The 25,760-nt window shown below is 51.5% G+C and overlaps 11 protein-coding genes across 11 annotated transcripts; 4 read left to right on the top strand and 7 right to left on the bottom strand.

Moving 5' to 3' along the window:
- Positions 1-1,367: 1,367 nt before the first annotated feature.
- Z519_05866 (uncharacterized protein) lies at positions 1,368-3,432 on the bottom strand (the record flags this gene model as incomplete). Its single annotated transcript, XM_016763606.1, has 3 exons — positions 1,368-2,099; positions 2,284-3,365; positions 3,402-3,432. The coding sequence occupies 3 exons, from the start codon at positions 3,430-3,432 to the stop codon at positions 1,368-1,370; spliced, it is 1,845 nt and encodes a 614-aa protein (XP_016619930.1).
- Positions 3,433-5,427: 1,995 nt separating this feature from the next.
- On the top strand, positions 5,428-6,306 carry Z519_05865 (uncharacterized protein; the record flags this gene model as incomplete). The annotated part of the gene is made up of 2 exons (XM_016763605.1): positions 5,428-6,183; positions 6,220-6,306. 2 exons carry the CDS (start codon positions 5,428-5,430, stop codon positions 6,304-6,306), a joined length of 843 nt encoding a protein of 280 aa, XP_016619929.1.
- Positions 6,307-6,724: 418 nt separating this feature from the next.
- Positions 6,725-7,637, bottom strand: Z519_05864 (uncharacterized protein; the record flags this gene model as incomplete). Its single annotated transcript, XM_016763604.1, has 2 exons — positions 6,725-7,298; positions 7,468-7,637. The coding sequence occupies 2 exons, from the start codon at positions 7,635-7,637 to the stop codon at positions 6,725-6,727; spliced, it is 744 nt and encodes a 247-aa protein (XP_016619928.1).
- A 610-nt stretch (positions 7,638-8,247) lies between these two features.
- On the bottom strand, positions 8,248-9,523 carry Z519_05863 (uncharacterized protein; the record flags this gene model as incomplete). Its single annotated transcript, XM_016763603.1, has 2 exons — positions 8,248-8,623; positions 8,685-9,523. The coding sequence occupies 2 exons, from the start codon at positions 9,521-9,523 to the stop codon at positions 8,248-8,250; spliced, it is 1,215 nt and encodes a 404-aa protein (XP_016619927.1).
- Positions 9,524-10,896: 1,373 nt separating this feature from the next.
- On the bottom strand, positions 10,897-13,150 carry Z519_05862 (uncharacterized protein; the record flags this gene model as incomplete). Its single annotated transcript, XM_016763602.1, has 7 exons — positions 10,897-11,238; positions 11,297-11,730; positions 11,779-12,038; positions 12,088-12,528; positions 12,582-12,911; positions 13,004-13,070; positions 13,126-13,150. 7 exons carry the CDS (start codon positions 13,148-13,150, stop codon positions 10,897-10,899), a joined length of 1,899 nt encoding a protein of 632 aa, XP_016619926.1.
- A 398-nt stretch (positions 13,151-13,548) lies between these two features.
- Z519_05861 (uncharacterized protein) lies at positions 13,549-15,265 on the bottom strand (the record flags this gene model as incomplete). The annotated part of the gene is made up of 5 exons (XM_016763601.1): positions 13,549-14,105; positions 14,157-14,579; positions 14,629-14,871; positions 14,927-15,020; positions 15,071-15,265. 5 exons carry the CDS (start codon positions 15,263-15,265, stop codon positions 13,549-13,551), a joined length of 1,512 nt encoding a protein of 503 aa, XP_016619925.1.
- Positions 15,266-15,900: 635 nt separating this feature from the next.
- Z519_05860 (uncharacterized protein) lies at positions 15,901-16,720 on the top strand (the record flags this gene model as incomplete). Its single annotated transcript, XM_016763600.1, has 2 exons — positions 15,901-16,363; positions 16,422-16,720. The coding sequence occupies 2 exons, from the start codon at positions 15,901-15,903 to the stop codon at positions 16,718-16,720; spliced, it is 762 nt and encodes a 253-aa protein (XP_016619924.1).
- An 814-nt stretch (positions 16,721-17,534) lies between these two features.
- Positions 17,535-19,559, bottom strand: Z519_05859 (uncharacterized protein; the record flags this gene model as incomplete). Its single annotated transcript, XM_016763599.1, has 1 exon — positions 17,535-19,559. One exon carries the CDS (start codon positions 19,557-19,559, stop codon positions 17,535-17,537), a length of 2,025 nt encoding a protein of 674 aa, XP_016619923.1.
- Positions 19,560-19,791: 232 nt separating this feature from the next.
- Positions 19,792-20,217, top strand: Z519_05858 (uncharacterized protein; the record flags this gene model as incomplete). Its single annotated transcript, XM_016763598.1, has 1 exon — positions 19,792-20,217. One exon carries the CDS (start codon positions 19,792-19,794, stop codon positions 20,215-20,217), a length of 426 nt encoding a protein of 141 aa, XP_016619922.1.
- Positions 20,218-20,745: 528 nt separating this feature from the next.
- Z519_05857 (uncharacterized protein) lies at positions 20,746-22,260 on the top strand (the record flags this gene model as incomplete). Its single annotated transcript, XM_016763597.1, has 1 exon — positions 20,746-22,260. One exon carries the CDS (start codon positions 20,746-20,748, stop codon positions 22,258-22,260), a length of 1,515 nt encoding a protein of 504 aa, XP_016619921.1.
- A 1,453-nt stretch (positions 22,261-23,713) lies between these two features.
- Z519_05856 (uncharacterized protein) lies at positions 23,714-25,534 on the bottom strand (the record flags this gene model as incomplete). The annotated part of the gene is made up of 1 exon (XM_016763596.1): positions 23,714-25,534. One exon carries the CDS (start codon positions 25,532-25,534, stop codon positions 23,714-23,716), a length of 1,821 nt encoding a protein of 606 aa, XP_016619920.1.
- Positions 25,535-25,760: the final 226 nt, after the last annotated feature.

The raw sequence follows: 25,760 nt of genomic DNA, 5'->3' as shown, positions 1-25,760 counted from the left end.
CTTCTCGGGTAACTGTGTGCCTTGTTGCTCAAAGGGTTGTTGCGGTTAGACCAGAATGCCGTCACACTGTGTCTGTGTTGTGCGGTGAACTTACCATCTCCATCCCTCTAAGCCGCCGATCCCATCCATTTTCTGGATGGCAAAGGCCAGAAGTCCAGAAAATGCTCCGGTCAGAGACCCGGCGCAGAAGAAAACTCCGACCCGAGTTTGGATCTCATGACGGGTATACCAAGTGGTGATCACGTACGTTGATGCCGGGAAAAATCCTGCCTAGTCCATGGTTCAGCAAGCTGATAAATGTCTTTGTCCCTCATCGGACGATATGAGGGGGTGGGATAGATACCTCAGCAAGCCCCAAGAAGAAAAATCGCGTTGCAACGAGTCCGCCAAAGTTCTGCACAACGCCCATTAAAGTCATCACTGTGCCCCAGGCCAGGACGATGATAGGGATCCAGATCCGTGGGCGAAGTATTTTGAGGACAATGTTGCTGGGGACCTCGAAGAAGGCATAGGAGAAGAAGAACACCGTCAGACACAAGTTGTATTGACCGTCCGAAGTTGATTACGTAAATGGCCATCAAGCCTCTGTCTGATCCACTGATTCTGTCTATCCATTCATTCAGCGAGTTCCTTCCTGTTGTATAGATATTTGGCCTGTGCCACATAAGCGCTTCCTAAAGATACCTCGTAAGGCAAGCAAATATCCAGTCTGGCTGTATCAAGTGGTTTGACAACGCCTTTATAAACGAAGTCTACTACGAGAATCGCTATAAACGCCACTATTGTGTCTACTACCGTTCCCGCTTGGTGATCTAGGCTAGGCTAGTGGCATGGTTGACGACGAAGGTCGAGGTTGCCTACCTAGCAACTTGGCCGTCTACAGGTTGAGATTAGACTATGCCTCAGAGTATCTCGAGCAAAGTGCCTTTTCTTCAAAACCCCAGACTCGTAATAAGTTGCTTATTACATCGCTAATTTACTTTTTCCTGCCAATAAAGCTTTTCCTGTGGGATATGATTCCCTCTGGTACGATTTTCGCAGATCACCAGAATGTCCCCGGACTCAAAATCCTTCTGCCCATAAGGAACGACATCATTGAAGTTGCAATGGGGCGGGGGACTCTTGCAGTGCAGACGGTCTATAGTTGCCTTGTAAAGGTGATAATTGACCTTTAGAGCTGGCCAGCACATGAGCGAAAATACCTCGGTTTCAACCACAAGTCCCTTTGGCTGAGATTTGGACCAGAAAAGGAACGATCTTTACAGTATTGGTTCATTCTGTATGCTGACTATTTATCCAGCATGGTTATCTGACAGAAAAATGTGTTGACAGCTTTCAAGTGTATACTTGGTAGATCTAGACGGCCTTCAAATCCTCCCTCTCTCAAGAAACTTGTCCGGCACATCGACCCATCTGCATCTCAAGAACTCGGAAACGTTCTTGCCCAGTATATCCAATGTCTTGCTGCAGCTCGCACCGCGGTCCAGATGATTATGCAACAAAAAATGCACGCCTCTCACGTTAGGTACCTCGAACCGGTCGATTTTACCACCCTTGTACTCTTTGCCGAGTAGTTTCTTGATCTTCTCAGTGCCAAGAAGCGCCCGAAGCCAGTTGTATTCATCGTCATGACGAACCCAGAACCCCACGTTCGCATTGGAGCCCTTGTCGCCCGAGCGAGCGTGAACAACAGAACCAAGTGGCGCTCGCGTGGTATTTCCGTAAGATGAGACAGAGGCAATGCCCGAGGTGATCTCGTTGCTAGGTTGGAATTTGGAATACTCCTTCGTTTTTGCAGGTGGTGAGATTTCAATGGACTTCCCGTCATGCAGATGAGCGATCTGTCGGACAGACGACTGTGGCAGGAGCGTGACGAAGTACTCAAAGATTGGTCGAGGTAAAGTCGTGCGGAAGTCGGGATAGAAGGTCGCGCCAGGATAAGACTCGATAATAGTGTAATGGGAGAAGTTGGAAGTGGTGGATAGCGTTATGATTGGCTGGGGCGCCGACCCTAGACTATGGTTCTTCTTATATAGTTCTGGGGGACTATCTTTCATACAATAGACAATCAACCAAGTAACCAACAGAGAGGACTTCCCCTAGTTGAGTGTGCGCGTTGGGAAGAGGCTATACCCACCGCCGTACGAGTTGATGCCCATGGCTAGTAGCCTCGCCCCAGTTCAATAGGGTCGATACAAGGCCTGTAATCTGGTCAGGTCTTTGCGCGGAACAAGGGTACGAACGCTCGCGGAAGATGAAGGTGAGTTACCTCATAAAATTTACCTCAGAAAGCGCTTCCTCCTTCAGTGCTTGAGCGACAATACAGAAGTCGACTGTCGCAGCAGATTGATTATCTGGATCTTCCGGCACTCTTCCAATAATTTTAAAGTCCAAAACCGTGAGATCCTTGACCCTGTCGCCCATGCAAGTGCGGATTTGAGCTTCCAACATCTCCGCTTTGGCTTCGATGTCCAAACCCACCAATGCGTAGTGAACTTCTGCTTGGAACCCTCCATTTGCAGTGATACCAACCTTAGTGGCTGGTGGGGGAAGATCGGACTTCACGCCAGACAGAGCCACACGATCAGGGCCGATTTGCTTGAAAGCGACTTCATCGATAATGGCGGTGACATCCGAGTTGTAATAGCGTGGCCCTTGGATCTCATAAAGAAACTGCGCAGTGCAAGTGTCGACAGATATGATGCCACCCGTCCCTTTCTGCTTGGTGATGATGACCTCGGCGGCGCAGCTAATTTCAGCTATTGGAAAACCCAGATCACTGCAGGCACCTCTCAGAGACTTGAAACCACTGAAGCAGCCTCCAGTGACATAGGTCGAACACTCAATAAGGTGGCCTGCGATCAGAGAATTTGCAAGTTGGTCATAGTCTGCATTTTTCCAGCCGTGCCACCAAATCGCCGGCCCCATTATAAGTGAAGCATCGGAAACGCGACTGCATAGGACAATATCCGCACCAGCTGAGAGCGCGGCGGCGATGCCAAATGGGCCAAGGTAACACTGAGCGTACAAGGGTTCGAATTTCCAGTCGTCCAGAATTTCTTGTGTACAAATGTTTTCGAATCGAGCTTTCTTGGAAGCCCGCAATTCGTTGATGACATCCAAGACCTCATCGCCCTCAATCCAAGCAACTTTTAGAGAGAGTCCCTTTTCCTTAAGCAGCGACACTACGGTTGTATGCAAGAGCCTGGTGCCAGACGCCCCGGCGTCTACGACAACCTTGATGCCGTGCTCGGCGATATGAGGAAGCGCTGGCTCGAGTGCTTCCAGAAAAGTCGGTTCGAAACCCGCCCGACCTGCAGGTTTTGTCAGCCGGTCAGAATGAACAAAGACGGAAATGTTGTTGGCTGTGCGGAAGAGACGGGAGAAGCAGGCGAACCTACCCTCAGCTTTGCGAGCTGCAGAAAATATCATTTGGCCTCCGACATCCAATCCCCAATGATCACGTCCACCTCATCGTGTGGGTGGTTTCTTGCCAGAGTTTCGAAAGCATGCCTGCGATCTGTCACCGAAGCAGATCCACCTTTCAAACTCCGCGTCAGTTGATGTACTTAAGGCGAGAAGAGTTTACCAACAAGCAATTCTGATCGGCCTAAGGCTGGATGAAGGCCTCTTGCAGTTGTCCGGGGGGGTAAAGGTTAGAGCTCAACGTCTTCAGTGTACTCTTGATGTGACTTGCTGTGCGGCATGTGTAGCGAGGTTCGTCTCACGGGAGACTCCTGGGTAATCACCTTTATACGTATTCTCCCCGCATCTCTTCAGGGCCGCAAAGTCCCCATGCGGAGTTGATCTCTTCGCGAAGAGAGCGAGGTGCGGCATCGCAGGATAGAACTATCTTCCTCTACGCATAATCCTGCCCCTAGACTTCCGAGGCTGGCCCGAGGATCGTATGCAGGGGGCTGCCGGCTGTGAATGATATCCTCCATGCACCGCAACATGGCCTTCTCTCTTGTAAAAACGTCGCTTGTCAGCAGACGAGCATCCAAGTCTGCGGATATCGGGAAAGTAAAAACAAAAAAAACCCGAAACGACTGCGTGGGAACACCTTGCTCCCACACGAAGCCGGGAGCGAGTTGCCGAGTCACGGCCCCGTCAATGGCACCAGATTATTCTTCAAGCACGTTCACCAGGGCGCTGAAGGAGAAACATGAGCATTTGAACAATATCTCGATAAATATTCAATATAGAAGTTCTTCAACAGCGTCAGCGATCTGATCATCGAGCCAACCTCCAGGACTCGTTAATTTATAACCTTAAATCAAAGATAAATGCGAGACCTGGAAACTTACACCTTCAGACCAACACCTCACGTGTCCAACTCTTCTCTCCCTGTGCTGATATGTCCAAACGTGATCACGTCAACTTCCCCAGACAAGACATCATCGGCCTCGGAGTCAGCCACCGCCTACTCCGTGCGCACGCAGATCGAAGCGAACAAGTGATTCAGGGGTGGTTGAGTTTAAGCCCTACCAGATACACCACTTCCACAGCGTGACGCATGAGTGTTCCGCCGTGTTTCTTGAGCGCAGTCGGCTGTTGCTGGGAAGTGAGCAGTTGGATGAGAACGCGTAGGGAAGAGCGGTTGACTAGGGATTGGGGGATATTTATCATTGTCCTGCCCGTATGTATTCTATGCCGTCGTCGGAGATGAGGCGGATAGCGGAGTAGATGGTGGAGTGAGCAGGGCTTCCCGGCCCAAGCGAGCGGGCTGGCCTATCTGGAGAGATCCAAGAGGGACTACGCTGATGTCTTTTTCAATGCAGGCTGGAGTGTCATTGCTGTCTTGTCTCTGAGGACGATTACACGCGGCGTTGACAAGACTTAAGTCATTTTGACTTTAGTCTTTCAGGGCTATAGTCCTGGAGGACCTAATTCAGGCTCGTCGCTGTGAATTAAGTCTTGATACTTGGTATGCTTGGCGTGGGAATCAACATAGCGGTCAAGGGTTGAGATGACTATTTTATTAACAAATTATATGCGAAAATATGGGACAATATTCAGCCTCTGATACAGAGTGTTCTGTTGGGCGTGGCACAACTGAGCTGTGGCATTTCCTGACCCGCCAGCTTAACCAAACTAAATTGGAGCAAATAGTATGCTGTGGGTCATGAAACTTCCAGTTGGTTGGATTCGACCTTTGGGGCGGAGAATACCTCGTACTTACCGAGGTTAAAACAAACTCCACCTACGAGTGATCGTGGTCATGGAGAATAAAGTCGAGCTTCCACCTCATGGGTTGACAGGGAGATATTTGAAACCTGCCCCCTAAGTTGTCTTTGCCATTTTGCCATTGCCCTGCGGTCTCTGCGTTGCATCAAGTTCAGATACAAGATATTCTGCACCAGATCAGGGACGAAATCCTGGCCGAGTTAAAGAAAGTCGGATTTGTCACTATCACCTGTGGTCACAATGCTGTCTCCTGAACAAGAAACCCTCAAATCTACATTCATATCTCAGGGTGGTATTTGGTCGTCGTCGTGGGAGAATGTCCTTTCCCTGGACCCAGGGTACTTCTCTGTCTACCTCAAGTTACGTTCGATCCCTCTACGTAATCAAAACTTGTCGCGCAAGGCTCAGGAGCTCATCCTCCTCAGCATAAGTGCATCCTGCACCACCATGTTCAGCCCAGGCATTCATGCCCACACTGAGGCAGCCTTGAAAGCCGGCGCGACGAGGGACGAAATTTTGGAGGTCCTTGAGTTGTCTTCTGTCTTGGGGATCCACGCAGTCAACGTCGGCGTACCTCTTCTCAACGAAGTTCTGCAGGAAGAAGGGATTATCGACAACATTCCAGTTGACAAGCTCGATGCCGAGCGCGAGAAGCTGAAATCCGATTTCATGTCCAAGCGTGGTTACTGGCATTCAAGCTGGGATCCAGTCCTCCAACTTGATCCCCTTTTCTTCGAAGCCTATACCGAATTTTCATCTTATCCATTTCGTACTAGGCAGGATGCAAAACAGTCAACGAATGACACCCAGCTGTGTCGTGGCCTTGATCCCAAAATGAAAGAACTCATTTATTGCGCCATCGACTGTGCTACGACGCATCTTTATGTGCCTGGGTTGAAATTGCACATCCGCAATGCCGTCAAATACGGCGCAAAACCAGAGGAGATCATGGAAGTCTTTGAGCTATCTAGTCTGATGGGTGTGCATACAGTGATGGTAGGAAGTGATGTATTGGCTGCTTTAGCCCACTAGTATTTGTTGGGCGAAATCCAAACTGAGGATTGGTCGGCTCTCGCGCACGAAAAGAGACCGTATTCTCCAGCTATTTTCCAGAGATAATACCTTGAAAGTCATACTCGTATCCATGACCTGTGACGGTCAGGGGCTTGACCTTACTGTGTCAAATCACACCCTTCTGATAGAACCCCAATGGAATCCCTTGCTTGAAGAACAAGCCATTTCTAGGTTCATCGATTAAGCCAGAAAAAACCAGTCACTGCCGTTCAGTTCATTGTGAAAGGCACTTGGGAAGAAAGGACCTTGACAGTCCAAGAGCGCCAGAGAACTTGAACGGACTTGGAGATTGATCGGGCGCAACTAACGGCTGAAGATAAAAGACTTCAGCTCTGGGTAAGCTATATTTCTCGGTTATGCACATCAACGAGACTTCAGCTAACTTATAGCAGCAACTTCAGGAGCTAGTTAGGTAGCCTGAGATCCATCTGACTGGCAACAGAACCACGATTCTCCCCTCCGTTCAGTCCTTCTTTTCCATGTAAGGCAGACACGCCTCATAAATCTCCCTAAAGCCAGGGTATTTGACATTTCGTTGGAAGACACCCTCGTCCACCACTCTCGCACACTGGAGGGACCCTGCAATGAAGAAGTCGGTGTAGCTCGGCTGAGCACCCAACACAAACGGTCCATCGGCCTTGTGTGTCTGCATCAGCTCGCCAACAGCGCGCATGCCGTCGCTTACCGCGTCCCAGCTCTGGTCCTCCTTGTCTGGATCGAGCAAGTCTTCGAGCCGGTGCCCTAGCGAGGCCTCGCGTGTGCGTCGGAAGTACTCCTGCGAACGAGGGGACAGAATGTTTATCTCGCGCGGCATCGTCGACGTGTAGAAGACCTTGCCGATCACGGCACGTGCTTTGGCCTCGATCTCACTACCCAGCTCCGACGTCAAGGGAACCGGCGGATCCGGATACGTCGACTCGAGGAACTGCGCGATTGGAACCGAGTCCATCATGTACGTGTTGCTCGGCACGTGCTGAATTGCCGGGACAGTATATTTGATCTTGGATCCTGCGGCGGATTCGCTGGGGACCAGGCCGCTGGAAGAAGTTTCAGGTTAGAGGTAGCTTATCCACGCGCGATCAGAGAGTTTGGACCTGTGCATTTAGGGCATATAAGAGTGCAAAAAGGAACGGGGCGGGAACGGGACCAGAGGGGGAAAAGGGGAGACCGAGGTGCCAAAGGAGGGCGAATATGATCGCAACTCACAGCCCTTTCAACGTGGGCTCGATATCCGGAAATTCGAGGAAGATGGTCCTGTATGGGATGTGCTTGTAGTTGAGCATGAGGCGGATGCGCCACACGACGGGGGAGAAGCAGACGTTCTTGGTACAGGCCAGGTCGTACAAGATGATCTCGGGCTCGGTTTGGGCTGCCATGTTGTGTGACTCGTAACACTCTAATGAAGACTGGATGGACGAGATGAAGCACAATTGTAGAGGTTTTGCCGTCAATCAACTGTCCGTCAGTGTATAATAAATATTCGGTTGAACTTGGTTGCGAACCTTGGAGGGATTAAGAGACGTTTTGAAATGCGAGTACGCTTCTGCTCCGCCGAAAAGCCAGGCCGGTCCGGTATCCGCGCCTACCAATCACCTCTTCGATTGAAGCTGCTTACGAGAACCAAGTTCCGAGTACTTCAAGCTGGCGGCCCGTTGATCTCAGTGAGTGGTGGCCCCTGCACGCCCCGTGTGGGCCGACCCGTTTGCGCATTCGTGATTCGCATGCATGTGACAAGACTAGGGAGTAAGCGCTCCTTCGGCGGCCCTGGAGTTCTGCCTGGGCCTGGTAGCCTTCTCTCTTTGCTCCTCACTCTTGACAAAGTATTGATACATGGCAGCTCAGACCCGCCAACCTGATACCAAAGATACGTTACGAGCCTACTGAGATGAGTGCGTCTGAGTATTCCACATACACAAAACACACACACACAAAAAAAAGCGAAATCCCAGCAAAAAGGCCCTCAATCATAAGACAAATTTCTCAGTGTCATACTCGTAAATCCACGACACACCAGCCTTCTCCCCCCTGAGCAGGAAGTACGCCCACATAACCCACTCCTTGACGAGTTGTTGGAACGTGCTCGCCGAAGATTTTTCTCATATCACCTCCCTTGGAGGTGAAGGCGAGGATCTTCTTCACACGGTCTTTCCTGGCGCTCTGCCATTGTGTAAGCAGGTCTTGATGAGGAGCCGACTCCTTTTTGTCGAGAAGGGCTAGGGTGTTGGCCAAAGTGAGCGCATCCTCAAAGGCCATCGCTGCACCCTGTCCGCCGGTTGGAGGCATGGCGTGGGCCGCATCGCCGATGACGAATACCCTGCCAGAGCTGCTTGACCAAGAGCTGAGCTCGGGAACTTTGTAATAACTATTTCTCAAGCATCAGCCTTCGCCCAGTTTTCTGGGTCGTCGGTAGAAGATCCACTTACGGCCATAGGGAAAGTGAGGCTAGGTCGACGCTTTTCGAGGCGACATGGACAACGTCAGGCCACGTCTCGTTCTCGTGGTGGGACTGCAATATCTTGTATAGAGCGGACTTGTCATTTTGGAGCTCAGTCCATTCCTCCCGGCTCTGATCCTCGCCCTCGACGGTTGCGAAGCAACTAACACGATCCCCATTGTATGTGCAGGGCATAAACATGAAGGAATTCAACTTGCCCAATATCAGACACGGCATGTACATTTCTTGCCCTGATTTTGGCAGCTTGGATTTGGGAAGGGAGCCGCCGACTCCAAGTTGGCCGCTAAATGTGGGAGCTGCGTTGGGGTCGAGGTGGCTGCGGACGCGCGAATGGATCCCATCGGCGCCAATCAAGAAGTCGGCTTCTTCAATGTGCCCGTCGGCAAAGGTTGCGATGACCGTGGAATGGTCGGTCTCTTCAAACTGCACGCATTTTGCGTTAAAGAACAGCTCAATCTGTTGCTCCTGAAGAACATCCAGCAGTGTCTGCCGGACAATACCCCGAGATATCCGGAGTGCTGGATATCCATATTTTCGCTGGCTGCCATTTAGTACCGTTGCGATGCGGCTCAGGTTTCTGGACGATAGAAATTGGAACTCCTCATAGTTCCAGCCCTGCGTCCTGATTCGACCATAGACTCCGATCCGATCGAGTGCGCGGAGCGCATTGGGAGCGAGGGCGACAAAGCCGCCATCAAAAGCAACCTGGTCGCGCAGGTCGAAGACTTTACAGGAAATATTATGTCGCTTGAGTACAAGGGCCATTGTCGGCCCCGCCAATCCACTTCCAATAATGATAACTTTCATGGTCCCTTCTTGTGTCAGACTGCAACCGTGAATCGAAAGCGTGCCCTCTGGAATTTTAACCAGCTCCCAAATCAGCCATATATACACATATTCGACTTACCTTCGGTCTCATGACAAGTTCAACATGTTGCAGGCTATGAAGATTAACCCGAAAACAGGCCCTTGACCACTACCACCACGGCCGATAGGGTTAAGAAAATACGTCACAAGCATGCCAAGCACCAGGGAGACAAACATTAGCGCCAAATGGAGACATCAGCCACAGCTGAAAATACTTGTTAGGTTCTGACCATCTTACATATCATGGGACGGGTGCTTCCTTAGGTCATCGCAGTGAGGTTTTTCGTTCAGCTCAAGAAGCAAGTTGCGAGCCCAGAAAGACCTGGCGAGCTGGCCGCACGTGACCGACTGAGCAGCTCGCCGCTTTACTCACCCTCGGCACACCTTCTATTTCCAAAGCCTTCCCTAGGCCTTGATAATTCCTCGTCCCCAACACCCGCTTTGGTCAACTCCAGACGATGGAATCCATTTGGGATGTTGGAAGTTCCCAGTATGTTTTGGTCCTCTCAACTCGAACCAAGGCGTTGTCCATTATGATCATGCCTTTCAGATGCAGCACTGTCAACCGCAAGGTTTGGGCGCTTTTCCGAGGGAATGTCGAAAGTCCGAGATATCGGCATTGCAGAGTTCAGCCACAGTACCTGACTCGGCAATGCCAAGGACTATCAGCAATAGTCCTACCCCAACTCGCCCCGTTTGCCGAGTCTTGGAAATTCCACGCCGAAAGTCTAGCGTGTCGCATGTCGAGGCATCCGTCGTCTTCTGCAGAACGGCGTAGCGATCACATAGGCATGATCAGAAGGGCAGCCTTGCCCCAAAAGAGGCAGCCAATTAGAGGGGAAACGCTCTGTTAGCAGCCGCAACCAAGCTCATTTTCCATTCCAGACATACCGCTCTTCTTCGGAAGACAGGTTTGGTGGCATCTACCTGGGGACATATTGCGTTGTCAGAGATTGCAAAGGTTATCTGTGAAAACCGAACAAAGGAAAGGGCGCCCTGATCGATAGCAGATGCCGAAATTTCGCAGTGGGAGATCGATCTATCCATAGTGTTTCGTGTGGAATATCTTGCTGCTGACCTTCAGATCTCGCAGTTTCGGCTGGTTCAAAGCGATCTCAGCAATTGATCTTCCCTTCGCAGTGCGTAAAAGAAGTCTAAGTTCGCCCGGTTTCGGGCCTCAACGGACGCATAGTATATGTTGTTCGGTACCAGTGGCGAGCATTCGAAGATAACGGCATCTGAGTGCCCAATAGCTCAAAGCGTGCTCTAATGTCCGCCTGGCATATGGGTTCAGATTTACCTTGAAACATGATCTAGTCGACTTCTACACCTGGAAACTGCGACATCGCGGCGAAGTCGATGCCGTCCACTAAGGGCACTTCAGCGGCCCATTCCCAGTCCGGGAAGGCATTAAGGGTGTCAAAGTCAAGTACTGGGCCGGGAAGGGTCGATGCATTACGCGCCGAAGGCGTGGTTGAAACTCCTGGTTGCGGAGAATGCTCAATGAAGACTGAGGGTGATACCCAATGCGTGGCTGGTTGTTGGCCTTCGGTAAATGTTTCAGCTTCATCATCATCTGCTTTGTACGGATTCGCTTTCCAGTTGCCGAAGGTTGCTCTCCAGTGCCAGAAGGTGTCGAACATGACGCTCGCAAACTAATCACATCAATCAGACTGGATCGGCAGCCGTCTTCCACGTACACTCAACACTTACGAGTCGACTTCTCATGCGCAGACGGTCGCCTATGAGAGTACCATCTCTCTTACAGAATACAGAATCGCTGGCCCAGAGCTGAGTCAAGATTATGGCACTCCTTGAGTCCAAGTCGTTGTTTTCAGCTGAGCGCTTCTTTGCAAACATGATGGCTTTGAAGTATGCGCTTTCCCCGTGCTCAACGTCCACATGGGCGCGAAGTTCGCTGCGGGTGATCTTCAGGATGCTGTGGGAGGCCATCATCAACATTCTGTGCACCCATTGAGTTGAATAGAGGGCGAAATCGTCAGCAATGTCAAGATCATGAAGCATGTCGAGGACGCTGCAGCACAAGGCGTATAATTGGACAAGCCCAGCAGTTCGTGCCGTATCGGGTGCCGAAAAGAAGTGGAATGCCCTGATACCCAAGCGAGTGCATTTCTGAACAAGGGCATCTTGGTAAATCAGTAGAACGTACACAGAATGTTGGTGAATTGACGTACCAATACCCACGTTGGAGGAAGGGACCAACGCTTTGACTTGTGCATCGAAAATGTCGATGAGTGAGTTCAAGGGTGGCCCGCAATTCGGCTCAAGGAGTTGCGTGCTTTGGGTAATTGCTTGAATTGCGTCAGTTTGTACCTTATGAAGCCGGTACCTATAGAGTAATGACGGTGGAAGAGTGCGCTCTAGTAGTAGATCGGATTCCAAATTATTCAGTTCGGATGTCGTCCAGCATGGAAAGCCACCAACTAGGTTCATGCTGCTGGCTGTCAGCCCGATGGGCAATTCTTCTCTCAAGAGGAGCTCACCTTTGGAACGTTACAACACAATGGATCCACAGACGAAAGCGCAAAGTCACCTCACTGTTCGCGGCATCGATGTTCTGACGCGAGTAGTCTTGCTCGCGACCAAATATATGGAGACCATTCTGCACAGCGAGTTGCATGGCAACCCCGGCCAGCATGTGTGAAGAATCTCGGAACATTGTGTTGGTCGGGACCGGCCACAAACACAGAATAAGGACTGCTTGAATAGTTGGAACAGGGTTGGAATAAGAGAAGAGTGCTCTTAACGCGATTTGTAGCACCTGAGACACCACTCGCTGGAAAAGAGTGGGATCATCAGCAAACCTGCGTGCCCCTGTCGCAACAATACACCAGAACAGAAAGGGAGATCGCTCGTAATATTGCTCAGGCGATATGCTGGGATCGAACAACCCAGGAATGAAAACCTCATAGTGTGCAAAGAAGCTGCTCTACGTAAGACAAATTGTTAGGAGGAACATAGCGGAAAGGAGACATACAGCACAAAACAATCATTGATCTTGCGTCGACCAATGTGGTCAATGTTTAATGTTGTCGGCGTGACTTGGAAGCTATCCGCCGCTGTCCCTGTCGATACACCTGGGGCATCAATAGATGGCGTATAGTCGTGGCCAGCATGGCTTGATATATCTGAAACCTGGCCGTCATGGCCTGCTTGAGAGCCTGATTGGGGTGGAAATGCAGGGGTCGTCGCTTTGGGGTTTTGAGGCGAAGGAGTTGTAGCACGAATCTCTGTCTTGCTCAAGGAGGATTTACTGCTTCGCAACTGCTCGTGAAGGCTAGCGTTTTCTCGGACCAACTCAGCTTTTCTGTCGGCTATGTTAGAGGTGGACTAGCACAGTCAAGGCAACAAGACCTTACGTTTTCCTCTGGCTTTTCTTGATCCCACGAGAGAGCTCACAGACTAGGTTCTTCTTCCTGCATCTCGTGCATGGTCTCAAGTAGTCGGTGCGGGCGTCGCATTTGAGCTGACACGAGGATCAGACACCGGTCTGCCGGCGATGGGAGCCAGCATGTTCTCACCTTCTGGATTCGACATTCGGAACATGATCGCACCCTCCCTAAGCCCTCCGCCATTGTCCAAAGCTTCACAACAGGTCACGCTTCACTATGAGGTACCAACATGTATTTCCAGCAGTCTGTTAATATATGAATGGTTCTGCCTCTCAGTAATATCGAGGATGACTTGGCATGTGGACGGAAACGGTGGGAATATGCATTGTGGAGGAGAATATCATAGTAATTATTGGGGTTGGAGCATACGAGTTACAAGTTTACTTGGCCCTCGGCCGTTCTCAAAAATACGCGGTGGAGAGCCGTGCACTAGTCCCCACTAGTCTCTGGGGTGCCCCGCTAAAAGCTCCACAATAAACTCTCCAATCCTGTTCTAGTCAGCCTTGCCAGCTAGCTCGCGAGCTGCATCCAACAGCGGTCCCTGCATACAATCTAGATTTTGTATCGGAACTGGGGGTGATAGTCACAGAGTTCTTCGAAAGTCTTGGAGTTATCTGGGTCCTGCTCTCCTCGTGAAATCAAGTCTTGGGCAATCTGATCTCGCTTTTTGTTCTCTCGCTTCATCAAGAAATAACTGATGGCCGCCGAGAGCGCACCTAACAGGTTGAGGCCTAGCAGAACGGCGTGGCCTTTGAAGTAGCGTGGCGAGTTGTCGTAGACTTGAGTAGCGATGATGCTGTAGCTCTGTGTAAAGACCTGTGCCACCGCCCAAGCAGTGCATCTTTTGGTGTAGCCGGCATGGCTGTTCACGAGCCAAGTAGCACAGACCACGATGGCAGGGTAGCAGCCTGCGGCTATGAAACAACAGCCAGCCACAAGGGCGGTTTTGTTGGTCGTGGCCAGAATAATAATAAAGCCGATCACAGAGACAGCCATGCAGATCAGGAACGGTATAGCTCGCTTGTCGATGCGGTCGGCCAAAATACATACTACTGGCACTGATACCGTGGCGAAAGCATAGGGGATAATTGTATACAACTGGGTGTCCACTATTGCTTGGTTAGCTCTTGTTTGTGACTCATGATTTGTCAGCGCCTTACATGCAGAGAAGCCGAACTGATGAATAAAGGTTGGCAGGAATGCCCCGAAGGCAGCGACATCCAAAGACGCGGCGGCGATAGCCATTGCGAGCAGCCAGGTTTTCGCATCCTTGAGCGCCCACCACACTTGGAACAATCGCGGCTTTGCGTCCGGCGTGTTACGGGCAGCAGCCGTTCGTTGAAGGATGAGTGCGTGTTCTTGGGGATCGCGGAAGAGAACGCTACCTCTCTTGGCTACCGTCTCCGGAAGCTTGGGTAGGAGGCAAATGACAAGTATTCCCCAAACGATCGTGAGAATGCCTTCGATCAAAAAGAACCATTCCCAAGCAGCTTTCCCTAGGTCGCCGTCCAAGTTGCGTTGAACGCCGTAGGCAATCAGTCCGCTCGTCGCGCCGGCGACAGGCGTAGCTAGAAAGTAAAAGGCTAGACTCAGTTAGCTGAGGCCAGGAACTCTTGGTCACAGGAACTGTACCAGCACGGGTTGTCACTTCCTCACGTCGGTACCATAATGAAAGGAAGACGAAACCAGTCTGTACGAAAGCTTCAGCGAAACCGAGGAGGACTCGAATAACCATGATCGGCGCATAGGATCTGACGGCTGTCATAGATGTGGCAAGGATACCGAAGATGATGACCGCGGTGCCATAGGCCCAATTCGGATGGAACAGACGCAGGCTCAGCGCCGCGGGTAGTTCAAAGACCAGATACCCAACATCTAGCTGTTCCTTAGCAATATGCTGGGGCAACACGCTGCACTCTGGTGCACTTACAGAACATCATCAGGCAGTTGTAGAACTGCTTACCACTTAAGCCAAGGTCGGTTTGAAACCCCATGATTCGAGCATTCCCGAGAGCGCCACGGTCCTTGTAAGATGTTTAGCCATCCAGGTCTCGGCAACGCACGCAGGACATACCAGGTAAGCGAACCAGTAACACCCAGCGAGCAGCACCACGATTGAGAGATCTTGCTTCAAGACCAGGCGCTTCTCCTTCTTGGTCTTATGGTGCACCACGTCTGCACCATCCACATCTGCATGCACAAGTTCTGCCTCGATAGCGAGTTCCTTCTGTATCGAAGTGGTATCCATATCTTTGGAAGAACGATCCATTGTGGGACAGGACGAAAATGCCACGGGTGTCTTGGGAAAGGGAGAGTGTCGACCTTGGTGTGAATATATAGTCGTCAATCATGAGTCGTGTAGCTTCGAGATAGAGTATGACCTGGAGCCTCTCGGCAACCCCAGGAAACGGGGAACGCATGACCCCAGGAAGGTTGGAAAGAGAGCATGTAGTGGAGCAATCTGTTCGGGTTCCACGCACTCCAGACTCCGGAATTCGGCAATGTAGGTCGAGCTCACTTTCGGTAGAGTTTCAAACTCCGAGATTTCGGCCAAAGCGGTCTGAATGACCTGCTGCTCTCCACACTCTGCCGCTCTCTGTATATTGTGAGTACACCATGCGGTCCAGGCTGAAACACTCTTCGGGTCCGGAGGCAATACCTGGTTTAAGCATCACATCCGTTCAACAAACACCAGCTTGGCTCCTCAGAAAGCTAGGCGATCGGGGTGGCCTCGGAGCTACCACGAGGCATTTTGAACGCCGATGACGGCTTCCCTTGTGATGAGAGTGCCAGATAGAAAAAGACCAGCCGTGGATCAACTGTACTGCGCACTCCTTGAGAAGCCTGCTGTCGCTTTTCTTCTGCTTCTTGTGTGAATGGGTCTCCTTCGCCATTAGCGCCAGCATGGGTGCACCAGACGTTAAAGCAGACGCCAGAAGGGTGTTCGAGGTGATCTCAGCCGGAGGAATAGCCATCATCCCGTCTTCCATGGGCTATGCTCTTGCAAGCTCCACCACCGAAGCATTAGAAAAGATGTTCAAAACCAAAAGACGCGGCGCACACAAACGACACGCGATGGGCGGAAACTATGCCCTCCACCAGGAGCTGCACGTTATGCAGCCTGAGCATGAAGAGATTGTTCGCTGTTTGACTCAGGACTTCGACCTACCTTTGGCAGTCATTGCAAAATACGACCAGGACCATCCAATGTTCAAGCACATCGACCAACCAACGATGGATGCACTCACCGTTGACGGAACCCTTGCTATGTTGATCAATGGAGGAGCGCTCCAGGATGAGCTCGCGAACCTCATGCGGGAAGCCAAGCTCCCATTGCTGGGTAGTTCTGCCAATATCTCGGGTACAGGTATTTCTCGTTCCAGAATTCTCTTCTCATGTCTGAGTGACTGACGGGGCGACACCAGGAACCAAGTATGTTGTCCAGGACATCAACCAAGAAATTCTTGACATTGCGGATATCGTGATCGACTATGGCCTCGTCAAATTTGGGTATCATGGGAGGAGCTCGACGATGATCAATTTCAGTGGACCAACACCAGAGATCGTCCGAATTGGAGTTTGTTACGATGTGATCAAGGACCATCTGAAGCGATTCTGGGATATAGAGATTCCTCCTGATCCCGGAATGTCGGCATTGCCTTCAGGACATCTCAAGACGCTCCCTCCATTGGAATCTTTGGAAAAACTGGTGGCGGTGCCCTGAATGCCTTTGACAACACTGTCAAGACCTGATAGGCCAAGGAGCAGTCAGACTCAGACGGCTTTCCGTCTCAGCCCGAACTAGTAGTCAGCCACATGCAAAGAGTGTTGATCGGAGGTCACGGTACAAGTTAGCCCACGTACGACAAGGCTGTGGGATTGCGATGGAAGTTCCTATGTCTCGTTTTCCTTGCTCCTCTGTGAATTAAAACTTAGATTGAAGCGGCTTTCACTCACCCTTGGGGATCAATCCGTATATGGCAATGAGACTTTTCGTTCGCGAGTAATCGGGGTACGGAGTACCAAGCGCTAAGTACCGAGGACGTGATTCATAGAGGCCAACTCCTATTATGTACAAGGTACAAGGTTCTCGGGGAATTTCACACCGTGAACCACTCGGTCACTCAAATCAATCATCTCTCTTTTGGGTTTTATCTGCCTCGCGAGATGCGCCTGACTCTGAGTCGATGGAGATTTATACTATATAGCCAAGTTCAATAAGGAGCAGCAAAAGCAAATTGGTATCATGGTTAGACCTCCCGAAAACAAAATATCCCTGGGCTTGATCCCGTCATCGCATACACATATACATCTCTTGAACCATTTTTGCGCAGCATTCATCATTTATCCCCATTTGTTCCCATAGTCATCGGATGCCTTGATGACGGAAAGACGCCAGACGCCATGCTTTTATGGTTTCACTCTCCCAAAGGTTCCAATCCCAACATCCAGCAAGGGTCGGTATAACTCGCGTAGAAATGTCAACAAGAGTCTGTTGGTCCCAACCGAGATCGCAAAAATACCCGAGAGATAATCAATCAGCCCGTGAAATTGTAGACCCTGACCTCCCCATCTTCGCCGCCACTACACATTCTCGAGTCACTCAACCCAATGCACGTCACAGGTCCTGCATGTCCCGTGAATGTCCTCTCGCACTTTCCCGTGCGAGGGTCCCACACCTTGACCATCCTGTCTTCCGCTCCGGAGACGATCCTCAACGTATCCGCAGCCACGGCCCATACTCCCTCAACATGTCCGAAGAATTTTCGTATGCAACGACCAGAGTGGACATCCCACAGACGGATTGTTGAGTCGAGGGCCGAGGTGAGCATGTAATGGGGCGGATAGGTGCGATCAGGCTGAGAAGTGAACAGGCTGTTGATGCTGAGGTCTTTGGAGGAGACGATGGGAAACCCGCCGTTTTCGTCCAGGACGGTGGTGGAGCTGTTGGGAGTTCCAGGGTCCGACAACTGCTCCTCGTCTTCTTCCTGCTCGTTGGTGCCAGGTTCAAATTCGGCTGGCAGAGGAAAGACCTGCTGCACCTGTCCCACGTGCCCTTCATAAGTGTGGATGCATTTCTTCGTATCCAGGTCCCAAAGTTTTACCGTGCAGTCGTCGGACGCTGTAAATATGGTGCGGGATGCGGAATCAACTTTGACCGAGTTGACCCAGTCTGTGTGCCCTCGGAGTGTGAAGACTGACCGATCCTGGAAATTCCACACACGGGCAGTATTATCGACTGAGCCAGATACCAGGATGTTAGAGTCGAAGTGGACCGCGATAACGCCTTTGGTGTGGCCGTTGTATGTGGAGATACATTCGCCTGTCCGCCAGTTCCAAACCTTGAGAGTCTTGTCTAGACTGCCACTGATGAGTTTGTTGTCATCGAATTGCAGGCAACGGATGCCCATGGTATGACCAGTCAGCGTCCTCAGCTCTTTGCCAGTGTCCAGGTCCCAGATTTTGATGGTTGCGTCATATGAGCCCGTGGCGAGTATGTTGTCGCAGAATTGAAGAGCCATGACTCCGTTTGTGTGGCCTTTGAGGATTTTGACACTGCATCGGCCGTACTTCCAGTTGGTGCCAACCTTGAATCTATCCTTGTAGACGTCCTTCCAAGGTCTGGTTCTCCTATAGTATTCACTCTCGCTCGTACCAAGCGGCGGCCGTCGGCTCACCACTGGAGATAGTCGTCCATCTGACGAGGAGTCGTGGTGGCTTTCAGTGTCCGACATTTCGACACTCTGCGATGAAGTAGGTGGGTCAGAGTCAAGTGATAGGTTGCTTGCCGCTCGCAGCTCAATCTGCCTCTTGGTAGCACGTAACATTTTCCTCTCCAGTAAAGGCAGGCCCCATCCACACTTGGTACACTTGCGATCGATGTGTTGCTCGCACATTCGGTGCCAAACCACGTCATCATCTGCCAGCTGTCTCCACCTCCTCGACACCTGTGCAGCCTTGCAGAGGGACGTGGTGTCGAGGAAAGAAAGAATGCGGAAGGCGACCTCCGAAGGTAGGGCAGAGATGAAGTCAATCCGGATGAGTTCTCGCACGTTAGCTGAGAGAAAGGAGAGTTGTGGGAAGCAGCACTGAGCCAGGATGCCCTGCAGCATGAGATTTCGATGTTTGGAGGGAGCTGCGGAGAACAAGGACCACATTTGGACGATGCCCTGCCGGTCTTCCTGTGACAACGTATCTAATTCTTTCTGCAGCTTGTCCATCGACGGCTCGTCTGCTTGTCGCCGGCACAGCATGTCAGGTCGGTGTCGATAGCAGAATTTAGAGTTGGGATCTTTCATGGGATCATAGTGGTGGGTGGCAGGTTTGCCAGCATTGCCCAGCGGCGCATATTGAGAAGGGATGTGCTTTGCCAGGAACGGAGCGACGTTCTGGTCGGCATGTTTAGCAGTCGAAGCAATCGTGATGCTCTTGTCCTTTGTGGCCCCATGTCTTCCCTGGTCTTCAGATGAGTTCGTTCGAAGTCTTTTTCTGGCTGGTTCCTCCCATTCCGTTTCCGTCAAAACACCCCTTTGGTGGTGCTTGTCGAGTAGATCAAATGGCATGACGAGGTTTATTCAAAGTCTCTTGAAGGTATTTTCACATCTCGTCTAGCAAACAGTCGTGAATATTTCCGCTCATGCGACACAAGAAAAGGAATTTAGAGGACCAACCCCGATATCCGAATGGTGGGGGGACGCCAGCGGGTAAAGTACCTGACGAGACTGCGCTCATGGAAGGAGTGACCAAGGGGGGGAGGGCTCGTCAGTGGTAGGATTGCTCGTCAGAAGGATCAGAATGGTGCAAGATGGCGAAATGCGGTGCTTGGGCTTTACAAAGGTTCCGAACCTCAAGAAGGCGAGGACCTTTGAGAATGGCGAATATCATCCCCGACACCCGGATTTTCGAGAACCGACATGCGAGTCAGAGGCGATGGTGGATGCCAGATGGGTGATGGTGATGGCTCGAAACGAGGAGGAGGAGACGCCACCGAGCGAGAAGAAGCAGTTAGAGGTTAAGAGGCTGATTAGCGGGACCCGAGTTGGTCAAGTGCTGTGGGTTTGGGCGTTCTGGGGGGCATTTCTAGGCGGCCAGATTGGCGCACCGCCGGGCCTAGTGCCTAAGCCCCCGGGGGTGACGATAGTTTCCGCACATTTGGGGCCTGAGGGTCGCCCAAAGGCCCAACTCTGGGCAGCGCCAGAGCCATCCACCGCGATTCCCTGAGTCAGCCAGGTCAATGCCCGAGATGCGCTCACAGCAGCCTCCGATGGCGTTATCGCGCACGCCATTTTCACCATCGAGAGCATCATCACAGAGTCAACAATTCAACCACCAGCCCTGGTTCCTGCATTCCCCCTCGGCTCAACTACAGACAGCTGGTCCTCTCCCCTTCCGCCTGAGACTTTCTGGGCGCGTCACGGCACGCATTCTCCGGTTCAAAACGGGAGGGTCTGTTGAGGCACTGGCCATCAGCCTACGGGTTCCATAGTTCTACCCCACACTGACCAGGGGCCTTTCTCGCGCTCGATTTGTGAATTAACTCTTCTCCAGGATATACGCCATACACAGTACTCGGTACAGCATTAACAATTGTCCCCTCTCGTGTACCTCGCTGCTGCGGCTGGCTACTTGTGGCGGTCGACGTTGAGCTCACCACCATTCTGAGAGAGAGATAGAGAGAGCTAGTTCTCTTGCTCCCTCCTCCTTTCTCGACCAAAGATGAAATAAGCAATGTCCTCACTTGACCCTGTCATGGCGCAATCTCTTCACCCTACGACTTCTGCTCGATCTTCTCCGTCGCAGTCCGTGCATACCTCCAGTCCTCCGCCGGCCTCTGTCGAGACTCTAGTGTCCTACCTGGTTGCCGCTAAACGATCTCTGGGCAGCATTCATCTCGTCCACCGGGCTACCACCATCCTCACCGAAGCACGTGCCTCCGTCGAGGCCACCACAGCTCTCCTCGCGAAAGCCACCTACCTTCGTCGCTCCTTGGCATCTCAATTGAAGATTCTTCGTGGAGTTCAACTGGAACTAGAGACTGCGGCGCAGGGCATCCAGCACGAGTTTCAGGCTGTGATCAAAGAGCTGGATGAGACCGGTGCAAGGCTGCTCCAATCCATAGATATGCTGAAGCAGACAAGAATTGAAAATGCTTTCAAACCTTCGACGGAAGGAGAGCTGGAGCATGCCCCAGGTAAGGAGACCTTGCACGATTTTGTGGACGACAACGGTGTCGAAACAATCAAACACGCAATGGAAATTGCCATAGACAATGTACAGCAAGCGCAGAATGAAATGAACCACTCCATTCAGACCCTGGAAGAGGACCTGCAATCCATCAATGAAGTACTCAACGGCAGAGGGGACCTCTCTGGCACAGACAGTGAATTACAGCAGCCTGCAACAATTGCCAACATCCTCACCTTATTAGAGAACCACGCCCGGATCATGGCAGAGGAGCTGGAAAGTCTGGTCAAACACTTTGACTTGTGCGTTACAGCCATCAAACACACGGAAGGAGGCGGCGAAGCCGTATTCCAGACCATGAATACCGGGGAAGGAGTTGACCTCCAGGACACCGTTGGCCTGGGCATGGACGACCTTCGCGCCCCGGCGCAACCCATGAACGAAGAGGAACGCCTTGAGATGCTACAGGTGCTCGAGAACGACGCTCAGGAAGTCGACGAAGTGGTCATGGAACTTCAAGACCGCAATGCCGAGATGGAAGCAGAGCTCGACAAGATCCATCAATGGTGTGAACGGCAAGAAAACATCTATGCGGATGTAGCCACGGCATTCAAGCTCCTGGAAAAGATCTCAGGACGCCTGTCCGGGTATGTAGCTGAGATAGCGCGGCAAGCATTGAAATGGAACGAAGAAAAGGCCAAGATTGAAGACGGCATCGGCGGGATGGAGGATCTATGCGAGTATTATGCCAATTTTCTCCATGCCTATGACGGCTTGATCGTCGAAGTTGCCCGACGAAGGACCGTCAAGAAACAGATGGAAAGAGTGGTGGCGGAGGCGCACGCTCAGTTGGAGCAAATGTACGACTCGGATCGACAATTGAGGCTAGAATTCAAGAACGATCTGGGCGAGTATTTGCCCAGTGACATTTGGAGTGGCGTGAATATGTTACCGCCCCGATATTCCATCGCAAGGGCAGATGAAGAAGAGGTTGGTAGTGTGCCAGAGTTGCCAAGAAGGACGGTGGAAGAGGCCTTGAGGAGGTTGAAGGTTGGCAGAGGTGGAAGAGGCACACGATGACAGATCTGGATCCTAGAGTTTCCCCAACACCACGGTAAGTAAGAAGTTGTCTTTTCCTCCACCCCGGTTTCTCACCACACCAAACAACATGACGACACTAGGAAAACACAACACTTGAGATGAGTCTTTATGGACAGGCCCGAGGGTGGCATGATGGTTGTATTGAGTTCACCTCCTCAACCTCTCACTGCCCGACCTGGCCAGACTATGATATTCAAAGAGAGCACTGAACGCCTATTCGACGCATTATCTGATATCATCCTCTATTCTCCGACCGAGGAACTGATTATTTTTGTGAATTCAGGATCGAGTTGCTGTCGGTGCACTTGAACGAGATAGTGTGTGTCCCACTACATTCACCATGAAACAGGAGGGACTTGATTACGGCTCTATTGTAATAACCCGACAATTAGATTTGGGACACCAGGGATTATGACCCTGGCAGAGCCGTAAGGACAGTAAGCACTTCTCGTCGTGACCAGAAAATAGCGCCTCAAGGCTCGGGGGTATAACCCCAGTACCAGATGCCAGTTTTGGACATTTAATTGTACGGTGACAGCCTTGTGCGAACAGTACTGCTCCTACACTCTCTTCAGACCTTCCCTCTTTTCCTGCTCCTTTTCACTTTTGGTGACACGGTAATATCGCCAGTAGTAAAGCAGGCCCGCGGCCCCCGCCAACGCGAGAAGCAAGCCTTTTTGCGATCTCCTGATGAGGGTTTGTCCCAAAGTTAGAGCAATCCATCCCAGCAGAGCCTCGTATGCTTGATGATCGACCACAATGGTTTGAGGGGGAGAGGATCTGTCTCACCATGGACCCCGGCTTCCATGTGGCGAAAACATGTTCTGCCTTCTAGGCGAGGTGGGATACATGATTCGTATTGCAACTGCGTTTAGACTCTGTGCTCGGTATGGTATTGGAGGACTCACACCAGCTAGGCCGGTGATTTGGACAACGGTAGACAATGAGTTTGAGAGAGATGAGCAAGTGCGAGCAAAGTAAAGCGTGAGAGGGAGATTGGGAGCCGGATGATTTAGACGATTGACAAAATGTTCTTCTTTTCCTTGTGTGGTGTGATTTCTCTATTGTATGCTTCGCGGAGCGAATGGATCATCACTGCTTCATGTGTCTGCACGTGCGCGCGGCGAGGAGGATGATGTCAGAGGAGGAAGAGGAGGGGAGACGCTAGAACGGAATAGGTTAGATGCAAGAGATGTACCTCGTACTTGTACCCCTGTAGAAGCGCTAAAAGCATGGCGACGCTCGGGTCACTTCCCCAATTAGTCGATCACCAACTAAGCGATCGTCGAGTATGCTCTCTGCTCTCTGCTCTCTGCCCTCTGCCTTATGCCTTCGATATCGGGACACCTAGCGATAGACAATGGGCGATGGCCATGGGTGCATAGATACATCGTACGCTCGCAATCAATCATGCTATTGGGCGCCCATCATATCACCGCTTACTCCGCCGCATCGAGTCCTTGACCAGCTTCTTCTTGGTGGCCTTGGGCATCTTGTTGTTTCTCTTCTCGCGCTTCTCCTCCTTGACCCTCTGCTTGTGCTGGCGCTTGGCGTCCTTGTCCTGGAACCGTTTCCCGCGCGGCCGGCCTGGCGACGAGGAGTCGGATGAGGATTCGGAGTGGTCGTCATTGTCGTCGTCGGTTGCAGCTGAGCCGTCCGAGCCGTCCGGCCGGAGTGCAGCGCCGCCTCCTTCGTTGTCAAGATATCCTTGGTCTGGGACGTCAGAGGAGAGAGTGTCGCTCGGGACTAGGACGGGCGTTGAATCGACCGCAGCGAGAGCACCTTCGCTTCTCAGCGGCGCCAGGAGATCCTTGTACACTAGCGCCTCTCGGCCCTGCATGTGTAGGGTTTCTACATCTTTCTCCACGTCGTACACTTCATCCAGCGTCTGAGGTATGTACTGCTGGCGGAATACTTCGTTGTCGACCTCATCTTCTTGTTCGTCCTCCGTCCGCTCCGCCATCAGCCTGTCAACTTCCCCCCGCAGCTCGACAATTTCCAGACCCCGGCCAGCAGACGCCGGAGCTTTGGTCACGAACTCGTACACCTTCCTCTCCGCCAACACATTCACCCCTTTTCGTCGGAAGAAATCAGTAACGTTCTTAATATCCATTCGCAAGAAGTCCAGGCTTCGCGGATGGTCCCCTTCCACACTTTGGCTCACGTCGATGATATACGGCTTGTTCTCGTAGTACAGAATATTGTACTCGCTCAAGTCTGCGTGGACCAGTTTGCAGACTTGCAGCATGATTCGGACGTATGTCACCACATCGACATAGAGTGCCCGCCATCTCGTGCTGTCCTCTCCGTCTTCAAACTCCAAGTCTTTCAACCGAGGCGCCGCTTTCCCCTTTTTGCCGTGCCCAATAAAACTCATTCCCAGAACATGCCGTCGAAGATAGAGCGGTTCAGGACAAGGAATCCCCGCTCCATGGATCCTCTTCAGGTTTCGCATTTCCTTTTCCGCCCACATCTTCACCATCGCTCTGTTGTCCCTGGTTTTGTATCCCTTGCGGAATCGAAACTCGCCTGTGACATACTTTTCGCGATCTTTGAAGACGAGGATGGAGGTTTTGTACACCTTGATGGCGACGTGGACATCTTCTTGGGAGTCGTCCTCAGACATGGCGACGGCATGGTAGACGTTCGCTTCCTTCCCTGTAGAAATGGTCCCGTGGATCTCGGAGACGATCCCTTTCTGGATCATCGAAAATAGGATCAGACGAGTTTTGGGGTCCAGGACTTGCTCTGACGTTGCGCGCTCGCTTTTGTCTTTATCTTTGTCTTTGGTGCGACAGCCATCCTCATCTTCATTCCAGCCGGAAAACTTGAGTTCGTTCATTTCGCGGTGTAAGTTGAAGGCCGATCCTTGGGACGGTCTTTGTTGAGGGTTTGCTTTGGGATACTGCCAATGGGGGATGTTCGGGTTTGAAGTTGCTTCCTCGAGGCGTCTCCGTCTGTTATAAGATTTTGTCAGGTCGGTGGGGTTGGAATTTGCAAGGTCCTCAGGGTCGAGGATCTCGTCCCGGTCCAGTTCTTCGTCATAGAGGTCCTCTTCTTCATTGCCGTTTCCCTGGGCGTCTGAGATTTCATCGTATTCAACGTCATCGTCGTCATCTTCTTGGATAAACTGGCCCAACGTTATTCTCCTCTGACCCGGTGCTACATCGTGCTTTACATAGCCATGATTTGACACGTATGTGTGTGAAGGAGCGATGCCATCTGCAATCCCTCTTGCATGTTCACTCGACATTGTTGCAGAGATTTTAGAAAACGAACTTCAGAGGACGGTGAACAGTGTTTGCTGGGAGAGAGTCAATTAAAAAGTCATTGTTGCCACGCACAAAATGAAAGTGGCATTTGAAATGCGTCATTTGAACCGCATTTCGATGCCAAGAAAAATTGACCGTAGAGGTACGGCGGACCAAGACTGCTACTCATGCAGTTTGTTTTTGTTCTTTTGCTCTCTCTCTAGTTTC

The sequence above is a fragment of the Cladophialophora bantiana genome (genome assembly GCF_000835475.1).
Source record: "Cladophialophora bantiana CBS 173.52 unplaced genomic scaffold supercont1.8, whole genome shotgun sequence".
Lineage (NCBI taxonomy): Eukaryota > Fungi > Ascomycota > Eurotiomycetes > Chaetothyriales > Herpotrichiellaceae > Cladophialophora > Cladophialophora bantiana.
The sequence above is the reverse complement of the archived record's forward strand: the minus strand, read 5'-3'. Positions and strand labels throughout refer to the sequence as shown.